At 49.8% G+C, this 26,142-nt stretch overlaps 3 protein-coding genes across 7 annotated transcripts; 2 read left to right on the forward strand and 1 right to left on the reverse strand.

Moving 5' to 3' along the window:
- Positions 1 to 491: 491 nt before the first annotated feature.
- Positions 492 to 5,365, reverse strand: DNALI1 (dynein axonemal light intermediate chain 1). Its single transcript, XM_083625365.1, has 6 exons — positions 5,172 to 5,365; positions 4,916 to 5,052; positions 3,489 to 3,658; positions 2,705 to 2,883; positions 2,182 to 2,346; positions 492 to 843 (listed from the first exon to the last, which is right to left on the reverse strand). Exons 1-6 carry the CDS (start codon positions 5,250 to 5,252, stop codon positions 808 to 810), a joined length of 768 nt encoding a protein of 255 aa, XP_083481491.1. The 5' UTR covers positions 5,253 to 5,365; the 3' UTR covers positions 492 to 807.
- Positions 5,366 to 5,515: 150 nt separating this feature from the next.
- Positions 5,516 to 11,971, forward strand: SNIP1 (Smad nuclear interacting protein 1). Of its 2 annotated transcripts, none has more exons than XM_083625329.1 (4): positions 5,516 to 6,509; positions 7,927 to 8,029; positions 8,351 to 8,928; positions 10,470 to 11,971. In XM_083625329.1, exons 1-4 carry the CDS (start codon positions 6,430 to 6,432, stop codon positions 10,732 to 10,734), a joined length of 1,026 nt encoding a protein of 341 aa, XP_083481455.1. In that variant the 5' UTR covers positions 5,516 to 6,429; the 3' UTR covers positions 10,735 to 11,971. The 2 variants fall into 2 exon arrangements, with proteins under 2 accessions (XP_083481455.1, XP_083481454.1); XM_083625328.1 differs by lacking the exon at positions 5,516 to 6,509 and adding an exon at positions 6,882 to 6,958.
- A 1,251-nt stretch (positions 11,972 to 13,222) lies between these two features.
- Positions 13,223 to 25,940, forward strand: MEAF6 (MYST/Esa1 associated factor 6). 4 transcript variants are annotated; one of them, XR_014551065.1, is made up of 9 exons: positions 13,596 to 13,856; positions 14,083 to 14,198; positions 15,301 to 15,388; positions 16,063 to 16,108; positions 17,335 to 17,524; positions 23,736 to 23,765; positions 23,939 to 23,997; positions 24,528 to 24,561; positions 25,273 to 25,940. XR_014551065.1 is itself a non-coding variant. In XM_083625374.1 (8 exons), exons 1-8 carry the CDS (start codon positions 13,752 to 13,754, stop codon positions 25,279 to 25,281), a joined length of 618 nt encoding a protein of 205 aa, XP_083481500.1. In that variant the 5' UTR covers positions 13,597 to 13,751; the 3' UTR covers positions 25,282 to 25,940. The 4 variants fall into 4 exon arrangements, 2 of the variants coding, with proteins under 2 accessions (XP_083481500.1, XP_083481501.1); XR_014551064.1 differs by lacking the exon at positions 23,736 to 23,765 and having other exon boundaries at positions 13,223 to 13,856; XM_083625374.1 differs by lacking the exon at positions 23,939 to 23,997 and having other exon boundaries at positions 13,597 to 13,856.
- Positions 25,941 to 26,142: the final 202 nt, after the last annotated feature.

Consider the following 26,142-nt stretch of genomic DNA (forward strand, 5'->3'; position numbering starts at 1 on the left):
GAGAAGGCTCTTGTGCTGGAATCTTGCTTGCTGGGTTTCCACTGGGGCATCTGGGTGGCTACTATGAGAACAGGATGCTGGCCTGATTTAGCAGGCTGGTGGCGCTGTGGTTTAAACCACTGTGTCGCTCGGAAGGTCGGCGGTTCGAATCCCCGCGACGGGGTGAGCTCCCGTTGCTCGGTCCCAGCTCCTGCCAACCTAGCAGTTCGAAAGCACGCAGTGCAAGTAGATAAATAGGTACCACTCCAGTGGGAAGGTAAACAGCGTTTCCATGTACTTCGCCAGAAGCGGATTAATCATGCTGGCCACGTCTGTGGAAGTGGACAAACGCCAGCTCCCTCGGCCTGTAGAGCGAGATGAGCACTGCAACTCCCGAGCCGTTTGTGATGGGACTTAACTGTCAGGGGTACCTTTACCTTTATGTTCTTAAAGAGGCTGACTGGATATTTAAATATCAAGGAAACTCATGCCAATTAAGCAAACAGACCAAGTTTCAGAATTGTTTAGTTTAATGTGACTTTGTAGAACCTCTGTCCTGCTGCAGGGTGGAGGCTTGCCCGGTAATAACAAACTGAAGTACTACTACATAAAAAAATACTTTAAAAAATTCCACTTAGGGTAAACTGGTGAGGCAAATCCCAAACCAGCTGAGAAATCACTAGAAGCAAAGAAGGGGAGCTGATCCAGATGAGAGAGGGGGTGCAACTTATATCTGGAACCTTTTTTAAAGAACTCTTGGAAGATATTCTTTTGTTTGCTACTCAGGAGGCACTCCCCGCTCCAGCCCTGGGCTGCTGGAAAGGTCCACTACTTCTTTGGTGCAATGATGCCTTCAAGCTGCGCCTGAAAAGCAGAAAAAGACAGGCTAATTAATTAGTCTCTCACTTTTGCCAGAAGGTGCACATCTAACAATCCACTGCTTCACTTGGAGGCTGCTGCAGTGCTGGGGGCTGAAACAAGTTGGAGTGGAGAGGGGGGTGTTGTTTGTTCTTGCATTCCTCATCCCATGTTTTATAAATTAAGTTTCTTTCATTCTTGGCATGGAAATCTGTTGCTTTATGAGAAGAAAGTGGAGAGTTGGCACTGTTTCCTGGCTACAAAAGTCTCATTTCATAATGTAAAAGTACTAAAGAGGAAATTGAATCAAAGTTGCTGTAACAGTGGTTTGCATTCTCTGCTTTCATGACTGGCCGTGAAGCCCTTGGCTGTCTGAGGGCTGTGCTATGAACATCATTTCTGGGACTTGGGCTCACAGCAGTGGCTAGAGGCAACTTGATGCCCAATTAGAAAAAAACACCACTGGCTACTACTGAACAAGGAAGGGTTACTGGGGGGACACATCCAATTTTCTTGCTGGTTTTTCTTCCCTGCATGCCAGAAGCAGGCTCCACCAAGGAGGCAAATCTTTGGTAAGAGGAAAGTGTTTTCTGTCCCTCCACCCCAATCATAACTTGTTTCCTTCCCCTTGTCCCTTAGGTAATTTAGGGGTGTTAAGACTTCTAAGCACACAATACCCATTGTGAAGCATTCAAACAGGCCTCGGTTTCCCACAAGTAGCCCTTTGAAACTTGGTAAAATATCCCACCCTGTCAACTGACATACTCAGCTCTGTATGATCTGGTGTTGATCGGACAGACTAGGATTAAAGAGTACAGTTGCACTTCTGGGACCCCTAATAATGCCCCTCACTACTAGTGAAGTGTGTTAAACTTTCTACATAGCGGATCCTCTCAGCAAGTCTTACGTCCTCTGATTAAGGATACCACTGCAGGTCAGGATAGGGCTAACAGATTAGAATTAAGGACTCTGGCCTTCCAGACTAGGTTAAGGACTAGGGACATGCCTACATAAAGCCAGGCTCTGGTATTTTCTAACAAAACATACATTACTGGGAGGCCATGTAAACTGGGAGCTAGAAACTGGCCTGACCAAATCAGGTGTGTCCTGTGTATAACAGATGAACAGGAAAGAGGTAGCAACCCTCCCAAAGTCAGAAATCAATAGCTGATGGGGAGGGAAGGCTCCTAAAGACTAAATACAGAATCCTGTTAGGAGTGGAGAACCTGCTAGACTATAACTTCTATCATTGCCGACTGGAGCTGGGAATCCAACAGAGTTTGGATGTCCAAGAAAGAGTGGTTTCTTTATGCACCAATCCAGCCCCTGTCCCCTCTAACCAACCTTGAGCTGCTGATTTGTTCGTTTCAGGAACTGGACTTCCTCTGTGTGCTTCTTCTCTTCCACCTGCCGCCTTTCAAGTTCCCGTTTCTCAATGGCATCACACTTGGCCTTCTGCTCATTCACTTGCCTCTCCAAGTCCCGCTTCTCATCCTCTAAATCTGCAATCTTGGGGCAAAAAACAGACCCACCAGGTTAATGAGTGGCCACAACAAATGCAGTGTTACTTCTCCAGGCCTCCTGGAAGTGTCTTTACTGTCACCTAGTAGAAGCAGGCAGGATGTGTGACAGTAATTACTATTCAGGTGGTTCCCACGGCTTGCTCACCCTAGGCAGCTCACCCTTGGAGCTGATGATTCTCCTTCGCAAAGTCGCAATAAGATGCACTGCACACACACATCTGCACAACTTTAAGCAAGTGGTAGACTTCATGGTTGCCAAGAAGCTTTGAGGCCCAAAGCAACTCTGCCTTTCTTTCCCCAACTAAGATCGTGCAGCGGCGGGAGTTGTTGGCCTCCATACTTACTCTCCTTTCCATATCAGACTTTCCCTGCTCAGCCTGCAGTGCCTTCCTCATGCCAAAGGCAACACTGCTCTCATACAGGGTCTGGTAAGCAGCAATCGTCATCCGGATCTCGTCTCGCACTCGCAACAGCAGCAGTCCCCGCTCTGCACAATTGATGGTCACCTCCCGGATCAGCTCATCTGCAAGGGAAGAGTTGCAAATGAGGCTGTGCCTGGGAAAAGTCTGGACTAATGCTCTTCCACCCACCTCCAGAGGTTGGGAGCTAGGGACTCAAGACTGCCTTAAAGGATAATAATTATTCAGTGTTTGGTGTTCCAGCTTGCGAGCAAGTTAATGGCTCTAACTTAGGATTCAAAGCTGTACTTGTAGCAGCAACAAAGTTGATCAGGGAGGCTTTTCCTAGGAAGATGAACTACAGTTACTTAGGAGGCCGGTTAAAAAGAAATGGATAAGCAAAAAGCTGTATTTTGGGGGGTGGGGTGGGATGGGAAATAACACTATAGTGTGTTACAGTGGTACCTCTGTTACAGTGGTACCTGTTCCAGAGGTCCGGCCAGATCCTGACGTTTTCGCAACTCGAGGATCACTGTTATATGCATGCACGTGGCGGTAGACCGAGGGTAATGTAACCCGAAGTGCTACTGTATTTTAATTGGAAGAGGTGTAGGACTAGAACTGGGGGTGAGGATGTGACAAATCACTGAAACGAGGACCCGGGAGCCATGTCCTCATTTTCTGGATTTTCTGTTTGTGCGGAGAGGGCTGGCTCTGTTCACTCACTCACCAAAGCACTGGGAGTACAGCTCTCGCCTCACAGGGCAGATGCCTGTCTCACGGGCCTGGCGCTGCTGGAGTTTGAGGTCCAGCTGTTCCTGCAAATGCACCACATCCATGCGTGTGCTGGGGGTGCTCGACACCTGCTGGATCCATAGCTGGTTCTCTTCCACCCATTCTCTACACCAAAGCAAGCAGAGAGAGGCTAGGATTCAAGGAGACCAAGCAGTCTCACTTTATGTTTTGGTACTGAAAGAGACATTTCCAGTGGCTTCTAAATCTTAGAAAGGAGACAGCAAACCGAAGCCTGTTCAAACCTCAGTTTATCATGGATTGTGAATTTCTCATGCCTCCATAATTCCCAACCTAAAGTGTCCTCTTCAAACTACTGCTGTCCCATACCTAGTCCTCCCTAAATAGACATTCCCATGCTTTGAAAATTTGAATACAAGAGCTACATCAGTTGTATAGGGAGACTCCAGTTTTAGGGAAGAGAAAGTGAGTGACAGCAGCAGTTGGAGGAAAACATGTAGAGGAGAACATGGGCATAGCCAAGTGGGGGGCAGCTGACCCCATAAATCAATAAAAATACTTAACTGAGGTCCCCCCAACACAAAGCCTTCCCCCCTAATAGAAATCCTGGCTATGCCCGTGGAGGAGGGGGAATCAAAGGGGGCACGGGGGAGGGGTTCATAATTCACATTAAGCTGAGGTATGGATGGCCCCATGTCCAAGGGCATTAAGAACACTGTAGCCTCCACTCCTTGAGCTGCTTGGATCTGAGTGAACTGTGAGTAGACCTGTAACTGCAGGATGGAGCCACAGCTCAGTACAGTGGTACCTCTGGTTGTGAACGGGATCCGTTCCAGAGGCCCGTTCACAACATGAAAAGAACGCAACCTGCAGCGGCGCGTCTGCGCATGGGCGGGTTCTGATCCGCCGCTTCTGCGCATGTGCGTGATGTCATTTTGTGCTTCTGCGCATGTGGCGAAACCTGGAAGTAACCCTTTCCGGTACTTCCGGGTTGCCGCGAGACGTAAACTGAAAGAACATAACATGAAGCAGACGTAACATGAGGTATGACTGTATTTGGGGTGGGTGTGGATGTTTATAACCCTCTGAAGCTGCCAGTTCTGCATACATCTGCAGAGCAAGGTTTCTTTGCTGTTGCCACTATAGGGAAGAGGCAGACTTCTTCTCATGCAGAGCGAGGCAGCTGGGCAGTGGGTGCTTGCCATGCCTGGAATGAACTGGAAACACCCCCACCCCCCAATAAAGAATAGAGCTTCCTTGCTGGCCTCTCCTGTGGTGGGGAGCCCTCCGGGACTGGTAGCTCAGCTGCCCCTCCGGCCCCAGCAGGAGGAGGGAGCTCGAGACGCCCCTGCCCAGGAGCCACTTGGTTTCGGACCCAACCCACTCACAGAGCCTGCATCTCACCTGGGGGGCAGGATGGCGTTGAGGATCTCCTCGGGCTGCTTGGTGGCGTCTACAGTGGGCGGCGGGGTCTTGCCCTTCGGCGTCGGGACGGGCCCCGGTGGAGGCCCCACCTGCGGGCTCGCCTTCAGCGGACGCGCCTGCGGAGGAGGAGGAGGAGAAGACGGAGACAGAGGCAAGTGGAGCGGGGCTGGCTGGGGTGAGCGGAGGGGCTCGGTGCACGGAGCTCAGACCCAGCCGCCATCCCCCCGGGACGTACCTTGGGCGAGCGCTTATCAGTGTTGCGGCTGACCAGCACCGGCGTCTCATAGCGGAGCAGGGAGTCCGCGGGCGGGATCATGATGGCGGCGGCGGCTCCTCTCCTCCTCCGGGCGGGCCCGGCTTTCGCCCCGGGACCTGTTGTGCTAAGGTTGGCATAGCGACGGCGACCGGGCTCGGACAGGAAGCCCAGTCACATGACACGCTCCAGCCCGCGCCTGCGCAGAAAAGCACCGCGGCCGTCCCATCTACAACACGGCAGTCTAGAGACACGCAGGAGCCGAAAGGGTTCGTGAGAGTAGCGCCGCCTGCGCCGACTTCCGGGTACCGTGGACCGCTGCCCCGTTCCTCCCGAGAGGCAAGCAGAGAAGAGCCGCTCCCGGCTAAGCACGGGGTTGTTCTTGCTTGAATCCTTCTTAGTCCAGTGCGGGTATTCTTGCTATTTTGCTTTGCACACGAAAACTGCCCTGCAAAGCAGCTTAGCAGCAACAATCCCTGAGGCTGGGACTGGAAGAGAGGAGAAGGGGAGAGAGAGGAGATGAGCGGTCACCTGCTCAGGATGAGCCTGTCCTTGTTTTCAACCCCCGCCCCCGACTGTCCCTGCCCGTCATGGAAAGCGCCTGGAGGTCTGTGAGCTTAGTTAGGCGCGGCTGGCGAGCACAAGCGACGGGGCATTCTACGTGGTGGCCCCGCAGTCGCGAGCCTCACTTCTGGGTCACGTCTAGAGCTGTTTCGGAAAGGATTGAGAAGCATCTCCTTTCCTCCAGTGATAGATTCCGTATTTATCGCGCCTCCCTCCGTCTGCAGCGCTTCAGCGCTTCACACACGGCTTTGGGGTGGGGGGAGCTTCCTGCTCTCTCTCTCTCTCTCTCTCTCTCGTTATGAAAAAGCAATAAATGGACCCATTAAGTGAAGACGAAACTTGGCCCTCCAGCTGTTTTGGGACTACAATTCCCATCATCTCTAACCACTGGTCCTGTTAGCTAGGGATGATGGGAGCTGTAGTCCCAAAACAGCGGGGGGGGGGGCAAGTTTGGCCATCACTGCATGATTAAGTAAATGTCTTATCAGTGGCCGCCAGGGGGCGTCTGACCACGACTAGTCCTCCAGACAACTCCGCTCACAGGGCAAACCATAGAGCGCACAATAGGTAGAGCGGCATCGAGCCTGGCTGGGAAGTGTTTCTCGATAGTGACACCGGCGACGACCTGGAAGCGGAAGCCGGAGGAAAAGAAGAAGGAGAAGAGGCCGGCGGTGTTATGGAGGAGCCGCAGCGTCGGCGGAAGCGGAGCCCGCGCGGAAGCCACTCGCCGCCGCCGGGGAACTCGGGGGCCGGCAGGTGATGATGCCCGGGGGTGGCGGGGATGGGCTCAGAAGCTCCTGTGTCTTGTGAGGGGAAGGGGCCCGGCCCAGCGCCGCCGCCTCCTCCACTGGCGCTCCGTGGGGAAGGGGGGGCGCGAGGCCGTGGGCCGACTCGCTTTATTTGCCCTTTGCCTTATAAAAAGGAGCCTTGAAGGACCGAGAGTCGGTGTGCTGTACTGGTTAAGAGTGTCGGAGAGACCGGGGTTCAAACCCCCCGCTCGGCCATGAAGCTCCCTGGGTGACCTTGGGGACCAGCCACTGCCTTCTCTCAACCTAAGTTGCCTCACAGGGTAGCTGGCACCACGTTTGCCACCTTGAGCTCCATGCCTAAAAAAGGTGGGATATGAAGACAACGAATAATACAATGGTCTCCGGGCAACGTTTTTCTATTCAAGTCTGGCTTGACTGGCTTTGCAAGAAGGTGAGGTAGGGCAGAATGACAATTATGGGAAATGTGGGTTAAGTGCTTTTGTAGTGGCATTGGGCTTTGATTAGATAACACACATTAGGGAAACTGAGTTTCACCTGTTGACTGTGAGAGTGGTGCTACACATACTAGCCTTTGCCGGCGCGGTGCCCTCCAGATGTTTTGCACTGCAACTCCCAGCAAGTACAGTATGCCCCCTCAACTGTGAAGGTCTCCTTATCCCACTGGCCTTCACCTCAGATCTTGCTTAAGCATAGGAGGAATTGCAGACAGTGGAAAGATACAGGAAGCCCTCACAGCCCCCTGTCTTTGTGTCACCTGCTGTCTCTTTAAATAGTTGTTGGCTTTATTTGCTGTTTTGCTATGCTTCCTGGTTGCGTTTTTATCTTCTGTACTTTGTTGATTTAACCTTATTTAAGCTGCCTTGTGGGACGCGGGTGGCGCTGTGGGTAAAACCTCAGTGCCTAGGACTTGCCGATCGTATGGTCGGTGGTTCGAATCCCCGCGGCGGGGTGAGCTCCCGTCTTTCGGTCCCAGCTCCTGCCCACCTAGCAGTTCGAAAGCACCCCTAAGTGCAAGTAGATAAATAGGTACCGCTTTATAGCGGGAAGGTAAACGGCGTTTCCGTGTGCTGCTCTGGTGTTGGCTCGCCAGAGCAGCTTTGTCATGCTGGCCACGTGACCCAGAAGTGTCTCCGGACAGCGCTGGCCCCCGGCCTCTTAAGTGAGATGGGCGCACAACCCTAGAGTCGGACACAACTGGCCCGTAAGGGCAGGGGTACCTTTACCTTTTAAGCTGCCTTGTATGATTCTGCAAATGTTGGGTATATATTCCTTATTGATGCCCCACTTTCACCTCTGAATTGCTGTATACCAGACCACAGTGGATCAAGTGTGTTGACTTGCATGTGCCTTTTTTTTGCTGATGGTAATTCACGTGCTTAACCTTGGTTTCATATCTTTAAAAGGTCACAGTCAAAAAGAAAAAACAAGTCCTCAAACAAAAAAAGCAAATCCCCCCGAGAGAAAAGAAGCCGAAGTCCGCATCATGTGATACCTAAAGTAAAGCAGGTAACTGGGCATACCAGATAAAATTGACAGAAGCTTTGTATTGTATTGCACACTTGGGATTAAAGCAAGTATGGACAACTTGAGGAAACAAAAGTTACTGGTGTAAAAAAAAAAAAGCTAAACAAACACTAGCACTGCCATTAGATTGTGCAATAGCTTAATTTTTCCAAACAGACCTTGTAGTGTGGCTATTAAATTCAGCATGCTGTGATAACAGTTTTACAGTTTTAGAAAATATATGAAAAGCTGAAACCATTTTACTTATTTATACTCATGAACAGAACTTTTAAAAACTTGCCTTTTGCTATTGCCCTAATGTAGGAGCGAGAAGAACGCTCCCAGAGGGGGCATGAGGAGCGCCCACATCGAGACCACTCTGAGCCGGGCCACAGGCGGGAAAGAAGCAATGACCGAGACAGACATCGGGACCATTCTGGCCGAAGGAAGCCCCACCGGGATCAGCCTGGGGGCCACGAAAGGGAGAGGGACGGTCATCGCTTCCAGGTTCAGCAGGCACAGAGGGAATTATATAATGAGCAACGTCGGGAGCGCCGGGAGCAGGCAGAAGCCAGCGGTGACGAAGAGAATCCAGGGGCAGAGGGGTCACACAGCACAGATAAAGAGCCAGGGAATAAAGAGAAACCAAGCTTTGAACTGTCTGGTGCACTTCTGGAGGATTCCAATACGTTCCGTGGTGTCGTGATCAAATACAGCGAGCCCCCAGAAGCACGGATCCCCAAGAAGCGGTGGCGTTTGTATCCTTTCAAGAACGACGAGGTTCTCCCAGTTATGTACATTCACAGGCAGAGTGCCTACCTGCTGGGCAGGCACCGACGCATTGCTGATATCCCTATTGACCACCCCTCCTGCTCAAAACAACACGCTGTCTTTCAGTACCGGTAAGTCTTGGCCCAGGTGTGGGTGTGGATATGTAGCTGCTTAGGAGCCTCTATGAGCTATGAGTAGCTGTTAGTTTCAAGTTAGCTATTAATACTCCCCACTTACTGACTGGGATCTATACAGCAAGAGACAGTATTAAGGACTTTGGATACATCATTTTATTGATAAATACGCCGTGTAATTGCTACCTCCATGTTGTCCTACCCCTCTCCAGCAAATTTATGCCAAATACATTCATCTGCTGTCGTTTTGACCGTAGCTCCTCTTTCCTGGTACACTATGTCGCTATTGTGAAAGTATCCTTGCTTTAAAGCTCCTTGCCTGCAATTTGATGTCAGCCTTGTCTCCTAGTAAAGCCCTTCTAATTCCTTCAACTTGGGACAAACAAGCAACAAGTCCCAAGCAAGTGTCAGGGAGCTTCTAGCCCAAGGACCTAATTAAGCCTGGCACAGGTCCCAGTTTGGTCCATGAAATTGTTCAGCACAGACTACAGTCACCTGCTCCGCATTTGGCCTTACATAGAGGATGTGAAGTGTGGGGCAGGTATAGACACGGTTATAAAGGATTTAACTTAAGCCCCCAGTTGTTCCTTTGCAAGCAGGTTCTTTGTTGGTGCTGATAGGAACTCCCTAGCATAGCTGAGGGGACTTGCATTGTTTGCAGGAAGAGGTGTGGATTCAAACCTTCTTGGAACAGAGAATTTTTTTTCTCTCCAGGGGGGGAAATGCTTTGTTTATGGAGAAAGCAGCCTGAACCCAAACCACTTTCTTGAGAATGACTTCAAAGGAGCTCCCTCTGACTGCCAATCAGTGGTTACAGCAAGTCCCTTTGAAGGCATGCTCTTTTGAACTTCAACATGTGCATGTGCCAGTCATCTGGCAATATTATGACATTGGCAGAGGGTGGGGAAATTAAGGGCCAGCCTTGACAAACCTGGTAAACTAATGGAAGCCAGTGCAACAGAGCTTACCCTCCCTATGCCTCCTCCAGATCTCTTAAGGGTCAGGAGAACCCCCAGAGCAGCACCCAGGAGACATGGGGCTTGCCAAGCTGTACTTAGCAAGCAGAAATATTTGTGCTGACAGAACAGTCGTAAGAGCATGACTTTGAATTCCTGTCTAAGGATCTGGCCCACTGGGTGGTTCCTATTCCCCATTCCTGATATGCTGAATAGTGTAAGGACTGGGAGTGATCAGAAATTGCAATTATGGGGCATATTGAAGGTTTAAAACCAGAGCAGACCTTATGGGGCTTTAAGTTCATTATCAATAGTTCTACTAAAGATTAGGGCAGCTACAAATTTCTCAAGGTGGAAAGGGCCACAGCTGATCTCCTTGAGCAAAGCAGTCACAACTAAATAGCTCTTCTTCCTGAATAAGCACACAGGTCTCTGCTGTCAGTTATGTTCAGAGGAGTTTTATGTTTTAAGATGTGCTCCACAGGGTTGTTGTGGGATGCTGGAAGCTGGGAGAAATCTTAACGAAGTTGGGCTCCCATATATTATGCTGTTAATCAGTACAAATCTCTTGTTTCTTACAAGGCTCGTGGAATACACCCGCCCTGATGGCACAGTGGGCCGGAAGGTAAAACCCTACATTATTGACCTTGGCTCAGGCAATGGCACATTTCTGAACAACCAGCGCATTGAGCCTCAGCGCTACTACGAACTGAAAGAGAAGGATGTCCTGAAATTTGGGTTCAGTAGCAGGGAGTATGTTCTGCTCCATGAGTCATCAGATACCTCAGAGGTGGACCAGAAGGCAGAGGAGGAGGATGAGGAGGAAGAGGAGGAAGAATCCACCTGACAGCCCATCAGGGGGTGGACTTAACCTTTCTCTGCAGCTGAGCCTCAGATCCTTTGTGTGGACTGAAGCATTGCTGCCCCAATGCCTCTCACTGCCTTAAAATCTGCTGCCTTTGGCTAGTCATGTTAATTTGTGAACTTCTCACACACTCAGTTGATGGTTATGGGCACTGAAGTAGAGCCAACTGTTGCTTTTCAAATGGTTTGGGTTAATCAGAAGGTGCTAGGAAAGCGAGGTCACTTTTGATGCCCAGCTGATATCGCAGCTGTGTTGCTAGAGTTTCTCAATGTATCTTTTAATTTAAGACTCTGAAACAAGAAACCACCCTGTACAAAAAATGCCTTTTCCAAACAAACAGGTTATTTTGCTTCTCCCCACCCCTTTTATTTTTTTGCTTGCACACAGTTTTTTAAAAAATGATAGATGCAACTTTTTTTTTAAGAAAAAAAGAATTTTGGTTTAAAGCCTGTTGGATGTTCTGTAATGTCTCTAGCAGTTTGATTTATTAATGTGTTGAGGTAAAAGAACTTGCAAAAAATTGTGTAGATTTCTGAGATTCATGTAGGAAATTGTGCATCAAAATACATTTTCAGGGATATACTTTCCAGATCCGTGGCAGTTGAATCTGGAGTGAAAAGGAAGTTTTCTGTCTCCTCTGTCTGGCTTTCTTACCACTGAGGGGAAGGGAGCATTAAGTTCATTTCTCAGGCACCTGTATTACCCCATGAATAATTTTGCACTTAGCATGGTGGATAGTTTCCAAAAAACATTTAAGTAAGTTTAATTTCCTTTCTTTCAATGTGGATGCTACTATATTTTTGTCTTACTGATAGCAAGAGGCAGGAGGTGTATTAGTGTTGTACGAAGGGAGGTGGAAGAGACCTTCGCCCACAACCCTTTTGCACTCTGAAAACTTTTGCACAGGTTCTGTAGCTGCAGTTTTGTGTGTAGCTGCCTTACAATAAAGGAAACACAACTTGCTGTGTGTAGGGGTAGTAACTTTTCCTACTGCCCCACACTTTCTGAGAGCACCTCCTGTTTGCATAAATGTACCATGTGCATAGGGTTGTGTGCATGTCTAGAAGAATATTAGGATAAAGTTTAGCATGTAAATATGGGGCCAAAATGCAGATTTTCAAGCTTTTAGGTGATGGAGATGGTTTTGGACAGCAGTATCGCCTTTCCCAGAAGTCCCTATTTTCTTTTTTAAATAAAGGATTTGTAAATTTAGCTTGAACATGTTTATATTGCTGTGGTTTTTTTCTTCCTTTCTCCAAATTGATAATGTTATTTCCTACTTAACTTTTAAATGAAAACAGGTGGGTTGGTGTGATATTACAGATAAGCAGCAAAAGTAGTTTACAAAGCTCTGTGTATTTTTAAAAAATGGCATTCAGCAAGCATGGCAAACCATTCTATCACTGCAACCTTGTACTATTGAGGAGTCAGGCTGTAAGCTGTTTAGAGCCTGTGCCCCATAATCCAATACCGAAATATTTATTTTCAATACAGTGCCATTGTGACCCTCTTAAGAATGTTTGGGGGGGGGTGAACAGGGGAAGGACTAGACCATGTGAAAAGTGAACAGAATATTTGAGCTGCAGTTCATTCATTTTCGCCTTTGTATTCAAGTTATAACAAATTGCACCTAGACATTCTGTTGTTGCTCCCATAACCTAGGTTTAAGGTGCCATTTAGCTCCTAGCTTTCATATCTCAGTTTCTAACACTGCAGGCAGCAAAATCACAAAATTGGGATGACACATACAGCCCCAATTTTTAAAAAGGAAGAGCAGCAAAGAATGGACTTAACCAATCCATGAAAGAACATATTAGACAACCTGGTCTGAGATGGGCAGGTGAATGTGTTCTGTGGCTCTGCCCATGTACATTCAACTGAATGACCCACTTTATAATGCCAGACCCAACTGTGTGGACTCCCTAAGGAGATCACAATTGCTGTCAGCTTAGCAATTCACTTAATGTGTTGTCCTAATGCGTTCTCAGTTTCCGGCTTACAGTTTGTCTGGGGTGTACAAACCATGAGCTTAGGTTTGGATGATCTGCTACTGGCACAGAGGAGATAAAAGACAGCCAGTGTGATACAGTGATTAGAGTGCCGGTTTACAGCCTGGGAGACCAGGGTTTGAATCCCCACTCAGCCAAGAAGCTCACTGGGTGAACTGGGGCCAGTCACTGCCTCTCAGCCTAACCTACTTCACCGGTTTGCTGTGAGAACAAAAATAGAAGGGCAACCATGTGCACCGCCTTGAACTCCTTGGAGGAAAAGGGATATAAGGTCACACATCACTCACTCCCTAAGACAGAGGGGCCTCTGCCACCTGGTTCAGGCCTGGTTCTAAATATAATTACTTTCTGCTTCCTAACAAATATTTGCTTCATCTTGCACCCATTGCCCCGTTGACATTCCCTAAATATATTTGAACCTGGCCTGTTGACATTCCCTAAATATATTTGAACGGAGGCGATAGTGCAACTCTTCTCCATTCCCTCTTCTGCTGAGTAACGTCAGAAAGGCAGAGGCTTGGGAGTCCAACTGTGAGTTGGCTTCCTGGCGGGCTGAGAGACCTCCCCAGGTGGAAGGGCGGCGGGAATCCGTGGGCCTGTGTCCGTCGGCTCCTCGACCCTTCCCAGCCCACCCATCGGCTGGGATTGGGACCGGCGGGCGCTTCTAGATCCAAGAGGGAAGCGCGGGCGGAGCCTTCCGGCCCCTCCATCCTTCCTGCTGCTGCTTATCGAGAGCGGCTCGGCGGAGTGGAAGCCCCGCCGAAAGGGAGGGAGCTGGCAGGGCGGGGACTGCCGCCTGCGGGCCGCCCAACCGCCGCTTGGCTGCCTCCGCCTCCGCGCAAGGGCTGGCCCGACGGCGGGGAAGGAGGAGGCTCCAGCCTCTGCTGCTCCCAGCGGCTCCGCCCGGCATCGCGCTCCCGCTCGCCTGCCTGGGTCGGGCCTTCCTCTCGCCTCTCCTCCTGCCGCTCGCTCTCCTCCTCCTCGCGGGCGATGGCGGCGCTCCACGGGGCGGCCACCAAGGCCGGCGCCCCGCCGCAGATCCCGGACACCCGTCGCGAGCTGGCCGAGCTGGTCAAGCGCAAGCAGGAGCTGGCCGTGAGTAGGAGCCCCCCGACGCCGAGGGAGGGGAGGGGAGGGGCGGGCTAGGCCTGGGCGAAGATGATGATGATGCCCCTGGCCCGGGCAGTGTGGGCGCGGGCGCGGGGAGGGATGCCTTCTGTGCCCCTGCTCCTCCAAAAGCCCCAACCCACCGCGAGGCTCCCCTGCCGCCCCTCCCCACCGCGCGCTCGATGTTTCCTCTCTCCCTTCTGCCCTTTTGCAGGAGACGCTGGCCAACCTGGAGCGGCAGATCTATGCCTTCGAGGGCAGCTACCTGGAAGATACCCAGATGTACGGCAACATCATCCGAGGCTGGGACCGCTACCTGACCAACCAGAAGTGAGTGGAGGGCGGGGTGCAAAACGGAAAGCTGCCCTCAAAGAGGACTGGCGTCATGGGTAGCAACAGGAGACCTCTAGCAAAGCGCTTTGCAACTGCGCCAGGTCCACCCTGCTCTAAGTGATAAACCCTATAGCTCTCCTCTGGGGGTTGTCCCATGGCCTGGACTGCTGTGGGTGACTCCCTGCTGCCCCCCTTCCACTTTGAGCTACTCCTTCCTTCTCCCCACCCTCCATCTCCTGCCTCACCAGTGCTCCTTCCCTGATTTTGGGCAGGGGCTACAGCCACCTCTCTGGGGTCCTGTGTGTGTGTCACCCACTAGGCCTGGGCCTTAATCTATTGCCATACAGCAGCCACAGTTTATTCTAGAGTCCAGAAGGCAGCCTGCAAAAGGGCACTCCCTCCCACTTCTTCTTGAGAAGAGAGAGAGGGGTGCAGTGGCGTAGCATGGGGGGTGCAGGGGGGGCCGGCTGCACCGGGCGCAACATCTGAGGGTTAGGGTTAGGGTGCGCAAATCCACGGGTTAGGGGGCGCAAATCCACGGGTTAGGGGCACAAATTACTTGTCTTGCCCCGGGTGCTGACAACCCACGCTACGCCACTGGAGGGGTGGCTTCCCCGTTTGAGGTGGTGGTGGTGGGGAGATGCCATTTCACAGGTCTGCCCTTGACTTACACCAGCCAATAGGAAGGCTGCTGGATCAGGCCAGTGACCCTTTTAGTCCAGCATCCTGTTCTCACAGTGGCCAACCAGATGCCCCAACGGGAAACTCACAAGCAGGACGTAAGGTCAAGAGCCCCCTCGTCTCCTGTAGTTTCTAGCAACTGGCATTCAATAGTATTTACCTCCTCCGACCATGGAGGCAGAGTGTAACTATTCTGGCTAGTAGCCGTGGATAGCCTTCTCCTCCATGAACTGGCCTAATCCTCTTCCAAAGCTGTCTTGGTTGGTGCCCAGCACTGCTTCCTGCAGGAGCAAGTTCCATAGTTTAACAATGTGCTGTGTAGCTGTCCTAAATATTCAGTTGAAGGTCCACAAATTTTAGTGTTTTGAATCAGGGAGAAAAACTTGTTTCTATCTATTTTCTCCTCTCTTGCTTCCAGGAACTCCAACAGCAAGAATGACCGACGGAACCGCAAGTTCAAAGAAGCCGAGCGCCTTTTCAGCAAGTCTTCAGTCACATCAGCTGCTGTGAGTGCAACCTGGGGGCGAGGCCTGTGTTGTTTCTCTAAGGCCTCCCCCTCCTATGTCCTTTCTTCCACCCAAACACGTGGAAAGCATATTGCATGATTTCCAATAACAGGTACTCAGAAACATTGCTGCCTCCAACTTTCGGTCCTCCTCTAGGTAGTCTCCCTGTATCCTCCCCTATTGACAGGAAGAAGTCACTGAACTGATCCCTCAACTTCTCTAGACATCTTTCAGGTTGAGCAAACTCTATGTTTATTTGTTATTTTGAAAGCATTGGAGTTCTCCCTGTCCAGTTTTGGCCAGCCCTCTCCCACAACACACACCATTTGGGTCCTCCCAGTCTCCTTCCTTCCCACGTTGTCTTATTCAGGTGTAGTTTGTTCTTTATCCTCCGAGCACTGAGGGAGGACCAATGCCATCCCTTCTGGGGCAGAGGAAGCTTTCCCTCATCACCAGATATCTGAGATCCTGTCAAGGGAGATACTGCCAAAGCATAGAAAGTAGGGCAGGTACTTGGGGTGGGGTGAGATTTGCATCCTGTGCCTGTCCTATGGCACAATCCCGAAAGTCCAGCCAAATGTGGCACCTCTTTGAGTGGCGTGAAGAGGCGATGGGGTGGAGTCTCCCAGAAGTTCCCACAATCCTCCTCCATCTGGTCTCTTTCGGTTTCCTAGGCGGTCAGCGCACTGGCAGGAGTTCAGGACCAGCTCATTGAAAAACGTAAGTTGACCTTCCTTCCTGCTGAGCCCCCTTCCTTTCTTGTCAACTTGTCTCCACACTGCTCACTTCGCAAATGTTGTGAAATCCAACTCAGAAGGTGCAGAGTTGGACTGTCCTGCTTCTGGAAGAGAGCAGGATTGAATGCCAAAAGCTCCCTGCACGTGGAAAACTTTTTTTAAAAAGGAAATAATTAACTATTTTATTGAAGTACTATAAATAGAAAACCCAATACAATAAAAATAATAGAAATATCAAAATAAGTGCAGTATATCTAGGTGAGACCCAATATTAGACTGGTAGAATACTTAAGACCATTAGAAAAGCTGAATTTCATATTGTGCTGTGGAGAGAGAGTCCCGTGTGCTTGTTATAAATAATATAATACTTCACCAAACAGCGTAAAAACTTCCAGGGTCCTCTAAGCTTTTGCCACCAAGTAATTTAGGAGTAATTTTTCAGCTAATGCTAAACGTCACATATTTTTATACCAAAGCAGAAGTCACAAGTCCTGCAAGGTTTTCCCTGAGAGCTGAAAACTTTGAGTTGCTCTTCCTACAGATTTAGTAGATAAAGCTGCAGTGGTGTTGGGGTATTTGAGGATTTTGGTCATTTTTTGATCAATTGTCCAGCATTTGAATGCCTGTGGGCAGGCCCACCACAGGTGGAGGAAGGCACTTCTTTCCCCACATCCCCACTAACAATTCTGGCATCACATAGGCATATCTGGCATCTGCATAGGCTTTTCATAGAACACTCCCTCATGTAAGCCAAGGCTGATTTATATCATTTGGATGAGCATAGCACATAGAATCCATTGTCTGCATGTGCAGGTCTTTCTGTTGTGTAAGGCGTAATAAAACAGGCCAGTGAGAATATCTACTAATTTGGCGCATTTGGCTGACACTAGGCCTTTCATGTGGAAAGCTCCTTCTCCATCAAGGAGAAGGGCAACCCTTGCATCACCCAGATCAGCCCATGTTTCTTACTTATTTACTCTTCCATCCTGCTCTGAGTTTTCTAAGATAAGAATAGGTTAGAAATATAATGATTTTATTTTTTTTAAAGAAAAGAAAACTGATAATTGATTCAGGTCTGGGTGCAAAAAGTGCATTTCCCCCCTGCTGTGGGGGCTTCCTTCCTGACCCCTGGGGGCTGGCCTTCTGACCAGAGCCAATGAGAACAGCTGTTTCTCTGAGCCCTGAGGCGTGCCTGGATTTCTCCTTCAGGGGAGCCTGGCAGCGGGACGGAGAGCGACACCTCCCCAGACTTCCACAACCAGGAGAACGAACCGAGCCAAGAAGAAGCGGAAGAGCTGGACGGCTCCGTCCAAGGGGTGAAGCCCCAGAAGGCGGCATCCTCCACTTCGGGCAGCCACCACAGTAGCCACAAAAAACGGAAGAACAAAAATCGACACAGGTGAGGTGGGCGAGGGCCAGGTGTGTGGGCTGAGCTGGAGTTGGGGGTTTTAGAGGGCACCTTCTCTTGAAGGGCAAATACCCTGCCAGAGGATTTCCCCCTCTGGCTTGGCACATATTTTGGTCTTGGAATCATAGAATTGTAGAGTTGGAAGGGACCCCCAAAGGGCATCCAGTCCAGCCCCCTGCGACTCAGGAATCGCAGCTAAAGAACCCCTGCGGGATGGCCGTCCAACCTCTGGTTAAAAACCTCCCGTGAAGGAGTGTCTCACCCTACCAAATCTTTCTTTTGAGGTGGGTGTTGAAGAGGACTCTTGATGGCACAGAGCAGGGCTGGGGGACTGGATTTTCGGGCCACTTTGACAGGTGGACAGGGCGAGTGCAGTGCAGCAGGTAGAGCAGTGCTTCCCAAACTTTTTCAGGCCACCGCTGCCTTGGTTCCATAGCCTCATCCCCAGTGCCCCCTACTCTGTAAAAAGCATTATTCAGAATAGTGGTTTGCATGACCTGTTAAGGTAGATAATAACACACTAGAATTCAAAACAGTAACAGCTAATTGCACATTTATTCAAAATCCAGTTAACGCTATTTAGCTTAATTATTTCAAGAAAACTGATGAACTTGATACATTGATACCAGCTTTTCGAAGTCTGAGTGTTATTTACACCTCTAGCGGCCTCCCCCCCCCACCCCTTTGCCTCTTAGTGCCCCCCTAAGGAATCACACTGTCCCCCAAGGGGCACTACTTTGGGAACCGCAGAGTTAGAGTGTTTGACTAAGACCTGGGGGACCAGAGTTCAAATCCCCACTCAGCCATGAAGCTCCCACTGGGTGACCTTGGGGGCTCTTGTCCCTGTTCCCAGGCTAATCTACCTCACAGGGTTCTTGTGAGGATAAGATGTGCAGAGGGAGAACCAACCAATGCCACCTTGAATTCCTTGGATGGAAGGAGGTGGGGTAGGACTGTTGTACATAAATAAAAATACAGTGGTGCCTCGCAAGACGAAATTAATTCGTTCCGCAAGTTTTTTCTTCTTGCGAGTTTTTCGTCTTGCGAAGCACGGTTTCCCATAGGAATGCATTGAAAATCAATTAATGCGTTCCTATGGAGACCGCCTTCAGACCAGGTCCGGGGACAGTCTGTCCCCGGACCTCTTCTGAAGGCTGGCGGGGGGAGAAGGACTTTTCTCCCCACCGCCAGCCTTCAGAACAGCCTTCTGAAGGCTGGCGGTGGGAAGAAAAGCCCTTCTCCCGCCGCCAGCCTTCAGAAGAGTTCCCCCAGGGCTGCCTAGGCTGCAGATAGCAGCCTGCTGCCCCGCGCGAGGGGCGCTCTGCTTCAGAGCGCCCCTCGCGCGGGGCAGACATTCGCAGCTTGGGGAGCCCTGCAGGAGTTCCCCGCAGGGCTCTCTGCTTAAGAGCGCCCCTCGTGTGGGGCAGCAGCTTCTATCCGCAGCTTGGGGAGCCCTGCAGGAGTTCCCCGCAGGGCTCTCTGCTTAAGAGCGCCCCTCGTGTGGGGCAGCAGCTTCTATCCGCAGCTTGGAGAGCCCTGCAGGACTTCCCCGCAGGGCTCTCTGCTTAAGAGCGCCCCTCGTGTGGGGCAGCAGCTTCTATCCGCAGCTTGGGGAGCCCTGCAGGAGTTCCCCGCAGGGCTCTCTGCTTAAGAGCGCCCCTCGTGTGGGGCAGCAGCTTCTATCCGCAGCTTGGGGAGCCCTGCAGGAGTTCCCCGCAGGGCTCTCTGCTTAAGAGCGCCCCTCGTGTGGGGCAGCAGCTTCTATCTGCAGCTTGGAGAGCCCTGCAGGACTTCCCCGCAGGGCTCTCTGCTTAAGAGCGCCCCTCGTGTGGGGCAGCAGCTTCTATCCGCAGCTTGGGGAGCCCTGCAGGACTTCCCCGCAGGGCTCTCTGCTTAAGAGCGCCCCTCGTGTGGGGCAGCAGCTTCTATCTGCAGCTTGGAGAGCCCTGCGGGGAAGTCCTGCAGGGCTCCCCAAGCTGCCAATGTCTGCCCCGCGCGAGGGGCGCTCTGAAGCAGAGCGCCCCTCGCGCGGGGCAGCAGGCTGCTATCCGCAGCCTAGGCAGCCCTGGGGGAACTCTTCTGAAGGCTGGCGGCGGGAGAAGGGCTTTTTCCCCCACCGCCAGTCTTCAGAACAGCCTTCTGAATGTTGGTGGTGGGGAGGAAAACCTTTCTCCCACCGCAAGCCTTCAGGACAGGTCCGGGAACAGAGGGGAAGGCGCGCTGCACTTCCCCGCTGTCCCCCGGAGATTTCCCTATGGGCTTTCATCTTGCGAAGCAAGCCCATAGGGAAATTCGTCTTGCGAAGCCGCTAAAAAATCGGAAAACCCTTTCGTCTTGCGGGTTTTTCGTTTAGCGAGGCATTCGTCTTGCGGGGCACCACTGTACATGACAGGTCATAGGATGTTCAAGGTGTGATTGCAAAGGAAGAGGAAGCAGGAGAAGGTGCCTTCTTGACTCTTCCTTTACAGGCAAAATCCTGCCCTTTTCCTGTTACTGTGCAGGGCAATAGACGAAGATGTTCCGTTAAAAAGCAGCCCATTTTGCCTGTAAAGGAAGAGTCGGGGGTGAGAGCACTTAGAGGGGGCTCCAGCTTGAGGTCTCAAGCCTTACCTTGAATTTTCTTACATCTGATTCACCTGCCATCAGGGCTGGGAAAGGTAGGCGTGGTTTATTTTGTTTGTTTCGTTTGGAGCATTTGCGTCCCACACTTCAGCCCAAAAGACTCGCAGAGCAGCTTAGACTAGTGGACAAAATTGTGGAAACCTTTTGGAAAAGGTGTATTTCTGAGGTTTGATGGCTCATAACACCACTTTTTTTGGGGAGTAATACCATAAAATTATATATCAATGGAGAGATAATTTAATGAAGAATGCAACATTAAGTTCACTTACCTGTATTCTGTAAAAAGTTATACCTAAATAACCAGAAAAGGGAAGCACAACTTCCTTAGGCTGATATGCAGTAGCGATCCTTCATTTGAATGTAGCCAATGAGCATGAGTGTTTAGAGAACCAATCAGGTGTCGTCTTCTTTTGGCAATGATCCAATCAGGTCACAGTAGGATTCAGCTGTTGATGTTATGTACTGGAGCTGAGAGGAAGACATTGGTCAGTGTGTTAGGTGATTGCTATCAAGTTGGTTGGTTTTTTGTGTTCTTTCATTTAGTGAGCTTGTAAAACGTAATAAAATTAAAGAAATGGTGCAAAGAGTTGACTGGTAACCCAGAAAGCGACGTAAAATAGTACTGTTAAGTGAACAAGGCTACAATTATGAAGAAATTAGAAGAAAAATTGGTGGAAACTTAACTAAAGGTGGCATTTCTAAATTTTTGAAGAGGTATAAGGAGACTCAGTCACTGCAAAATCAGACTGGTAAAGGCAGGAAAAGGTGCACAACAGCAAGTAACAACAGAAGAATTGAGAGACTGTGGCTACGTGGCAGAAAAGTAATCTGGGTGTATACAAGATGACATGGCGCAATGTAATGTGAAGTTGAGTGCAAGGACTGTTTGGCGCAGACTGTAGGAATATCTTCTAAATGCTAGAATTCCAAGGAAGAAGCCACAGTTATTTCTCAAAGGCTGAAAAGATTAAACTGGGCTAAAACCCAACTGGACAGCAGAACAGTGGGACAGTGTTATTTGGAGTGATGAGACCAAAATCTCCTTGCTTGATAGTGATGGCATGAAATACGTGAGGAGAAGAATCAGAGAAGATTTGCATTACACCTACCGTGAAACACCCAGTTAGTGTTATGATCTGGGGTTGTATGACAGCAAAAGCTGTGGGCAGAATTTGCATCATTAATGGGAATGTAAATGCCCCCAAAATACATAAATGAAATACTTGAGCCCGAACTGAAGCGTTCCAGACATGATCTTTTCCCAGACAATGAAGCATTTAGATAAATATTTATTTAATATTTAAGCAGGATTTAGCTCCATGTCATGTTGCTGCTGTGTGCAAAAGGTGGTTTCAAGATAATCATATTCCACTGCTGGAATGGCCTGGGAATAGCCCAGACCTTAACCCAATCAAAAATCTATGGAGCCAACTAAAGAAACTTGTTAGTCAGAAGCAACCCAGCAATAAAACCCAATTAATAGAGGCAATAATTCAATCTTGGTTTCACATTATTACAGCTGCAGAACTAAAAAACTTGGTTCATTCCATAGGAAGGCGTCGTAATGCCGTAATTAAAGCTAAAGTTTACCCAACTAAGTATTAACTGACATGGTGAGAATTCTTGCATATCTCATTTTTTCTATGTGTTTCACGTTTCTTCTTTATAACTGCTGTGATAATAAATAATCCTGCATAAAAGTTATTGCATTACATTCTTCTTTAAATTATCTTTCCATTGATACATAATTTTATGGTATTACTCCAAAAAAGAAGTGGTGTTATGAGCCATCAAACCTCGGAAATGCACTTTTCCCAAAAGGTTTCCACAATTTTGGCCACTAGAGTACATATGATCAAGACAAGACAATCCCTACCTGCAGGCTTACAGTCTATTAAAAACAAACAAACCATGAAACGCAAGGGAAACTGAACAGGGAGGAAAGAGGAAAATGAAAACCAAAACTCGGGTACCAATTTCTGCACAGCTGTTCCTATATTGACCAGCTGGCACAGTTCAGGAGCAGGAGGTGCCTGATGGAGCTAGGCCTCTAGCAAAGCTGATGAAATGAGCCTTGCTGGTACCCATCTCTCCCACAGAGGCAGCCTGGGGGGAATGGCTGCCTGCAGGTGACAGTTGAGGGCAGAGGAGGCCCGATGGGGTTGGCCTGTCCCAGCAGAGCCAATCATTCTCTGCTTCTCAGCTCTCCCACTGCTGTAATGGCACCCAAAACACCGTGGTGGGTCACCTGGTGGACCAAAAGTTCCCCACCAATAATGTAGAGGGAGGTAGCTTTATTTTAGTAAATTTTGATTCTTCATTCCAAGGAGCTCAGGGTGACAATTATGGTTCTTTCTTATCCTCTCAGCGGCTCTTGGGAGTAGGTTAGGCATGGTTCACCCGGCGACTCACTGTTTGGAGCCGGGCATTTGATTCACCACTGCTCCATGCTGACCCTCTTGAGCAAACCCATTTATGGGTTGCAGGGGGGAAAAGAAGCCGTCCCAGGGGTGCAGTTCAGGTCCACAGCAAGGGATGCTCCTAAATTAGTGGGGGGTTGCCAAGGGCCCAACTCCAAATAGGAAAGAGGCCTCCGTTGAGCAGATGTCAGATGGAAAATGCAGGTGAAATGTCACCTCTAACTGCAGCATGTTATGGCTATTGGCATAGCCCCATCTGGGTCCAGGCTGCTCTGTAAGAGTGAGAGGGCAGGGACCTGCCCCATAGAGAAAGTGCAATCTAGGAAAGTGCAAAAAGTAGTGGTGGGAAAGGGGGACGAGGGGTGGAAAATGGGAGTCTGCCACAGTTTCACATCCTAGGTGGGCATTCAGAATATCTGGCAGCTGGGTAGAATCACAGATTTGCAGAGTTGATAGAGCTGGACAGGATTCCAACCCTCTGCAGTGTAGGAGTCGCAGCTCAGGAATCCCCGACAGATGATGGCCCTCCAACCTGTGTTTTAAAACCACTGATGTTGTGGGGTGCTTCTGGCTTTCCCTTCCTCCTGGGTGCTCCGGACCGGGAGTCTCATAGCCATGCTGTGTTTGACCGGTCTGTTGAAAATCCCAATCCCCCCGACATTCCAGACCGGGGTTTATGAGTGAGGCTGGCATGTGCGTGAATGTCTGGGACCGAATCCATTCTGGTGCTGCTTATTCCTGCCTTTGCTCTCCCACCTTCCCGTGTCAGTTCCCTCCCACCCACTGCTACTCTGCCCTTAAGAGCTGCCTTTGCCCCCCTCCCCATCATCCTTCTTCCTCCTCACCTGCCTGTTCCCTCCCCCTGCAGCTCTTCTCCCCTTGAGCCCCATAGGAATGCTCCACAGAGCTTGTGGGGTGGGAGGTGGAATCTGTGGGGTGCCAGGCTGAGAGGCTGGGAGTGGGGCGGGGGGGAGAGAGGGAGGGATTTTAAAGGCCGGTGCTTGGTCATCAGATGCCCTATTCTGAAGTTTGGATCATTGCCACTGGCTCTGTTTTTATTTTTGAATAAACTTGCTAGGGTGGCTAATCGACTAATTAATTTTAATTCCTTAGTATATTAATGTCTGTTGCTTTCTTCCTTTCAAATGCTGCCCCCTCAGCCCGTCTGGCATGTTTGATTATGACTTTGAGTAAGTTTGACTTGACTTAGTTCTTGTGCTGTGTTTATAGTCCGTAGACCTTTCTCCACACCAACCCCTCCCCCCCTGCTTTCATCTCTTCCCTCCCTCCCCACCCCCACTCCTCCCTCCCGCCATGCCTGGTCAAAGCTATTCTAACCCATAGTTTATCTGTTTAATTGTAGGTATGTATATTAGGTTAGGCTGGCAAGTTTTTTAAAATACAGACAAAAGCGCATTGGAGGTAACTTTTTATTTAATAACCTTGGCAATATTCAATCGGCTTCCTTCTTCCGCTTCCTTTACATCATTTTAAAAAGCAGATAAACTTCTGTTGGGGTTTTGAAAACTTGATTTTTCTTGCTTTGCTTTCTGAAGCCAATGGCCCATGTTGGACTTGGCATTTTTTCCACCCCGCAGCAGAGAAACACAAGGCCTTGATTTGGCTGGGGTAGCCAAATCCTCTTTCAATCTGACATCCGCTCTCTCCTCAAAAGAGCTGCACTCTTTAACCTGCTAACATAGCGCATGACATGTTAACTCAGTCTATGGATGCTGGCTAACTCTCTAATTCATTTTCCTTCTGATTGTGTGGGTAGAAAACTGCATTTCTGTGCGGGGTTGGGGTATGTTGTTGGTGTGGGGGCAGATTCTGCTTTGGCCTGGCTGAATTGGCAAATGGGGACAAATTAACCACATTCTGTGGCTTGGTTTTTGGATCTGACTTTTCCCTGAATCTCATCTGAAAGCTCCTTTCTCTTTCTTTCCTTGCAGGATTGATCTCAAATTGAACAAAAAGCCCCGAGCTGTAAGTATCATCCTCTGACCTTGGGATGCCATTCTCTGCCCCCTACCTTCAATCCCCTGCCCTCCCTCTCCACCCAGTTCTCCTTTCAGTGGCAGAATTCTGGGATGGGGAGGGTGGATGAGGAGTTAAGACAAATCCCATCTTTTCACTAAAGGGGTAAATCCTTCCTCTACTCATCCTCCACTTAATGAATGGAGTGTCTAAGTGGTTAAGCTTCTTCACACAGCTAAACAGAGTTAAATTATGGAACTCTCTTCAGCAGGAGGCAGGGGTGGCCACCAACTTGGGTGGCTTTAAAAGATTAGACAAATTCATGGAAAGGCTTGTCCCAGCCGTGATGGCTGTGCTCTGCCTCCACAGTTGGAGCCAGTAATCCTTCTGAATCCCAGTTGCTGGAAACCGTAGGAGGGGAGACTGCTTTTATGCCTGGGTCCTGCTTGCTGGTTTCCCACTGCAACATCTGGTTGGCCATTGTGAGAAGAGGATGCTGGACTAGTTGGGCCGTTGGCCTGAACCAGCAGGCAGTTACGTTCTCGTGTTTTCACCAAAGGCAGTGTTTGAATCTGCCTTTCTCTCTGGCATTGCCCCTGCTGAGCTAAATCTTCCTCCCTCTCCCCACACTGAATGCAAAGAGTGGGGTGGGATTCTGAAGCAGCAGTTTGTGGGAGCAGCTGTACTGATGCCCTACCACCTTATTCTTTCCTGCCACAGGATTACTAGATGCCTCCATGCTGAATCTTCCAAGAGCCTGTCTGCCTCCTGCCCCAAATCCCAGTCCACCCCAGGAGACTGAATAAGCACAAGGCCAGCTCTTTCCCACCCCAGACTGCCCAGGTCTCCTGGCTCAGCTCAGCTCAGATGATGTTGATGGGGACAATCTGTGACAGCAGCAGCAGCTGCTCCTTCTTTGCTTCCTTCCTTCTCAGCTGTTCGGCAACAGACGCCCACCTTGGATTGGCCAGCCTCACTGCTGCTGTTCCATCATGTGTAAAATAACCATCAGGAAATGCTCTTGTTGATGTTTCCTTCTGTTTCTTCTGGTTGATTATAACCCCCTTTTTTGTCTCATGATGTTGCTTTTTTAAAAAAACCAACAACAACAAACCTTGATATTTAAATTACAACTTTTTTATAAAAAAGAAAGAAAAGAAATGGTCCAGCTGTGCTGCCCCCTTGTCTATGTAGGTCCTCTTCCCTCTTGTTGGAGCCTGACTGTGGTGATGCTGGGGGAACTACTTCAAAGAGACAGTGGGTTGGAGCAGGAAGGTGACTATTTAATTCTCCTGATGCTTGAGAGGGATAAAGGCGGTGGGGGCAGAGTCTCTCTCTTTTTAAAAAACACTTCTGTCTTTTGTTTGTAAATAAAGCCATCAAACTTCCATCTCACTGAGCTTGTTTCTGAGGAGGAGGCATGTCTTATTCTGGGGGTGGGGGTGGGAGACCTAGCTGGCCAGCCAGCCTGGGTCAGGGCCAGATCCTGCTGGTGGTGCTCTGCAAGGCACCATTGCATCAAGACAGGGAAGCCCTTTTGCAGCCAAGAGCTCTGGGCAGAGGCAAGCAGGCCCCAGCAGGAGCACCTGG

This window comes from Podarcis filfolensis, assembly GCF_964270895.1.
Source record: "Podarcis filfolensis genome assembly, chromosome: 8".
NCBI lineage: Eukaryota > Metazoa > Chordata > Lepidosauria > Squamata > Lacertidae > Podarcis > Podarcis filfolensis.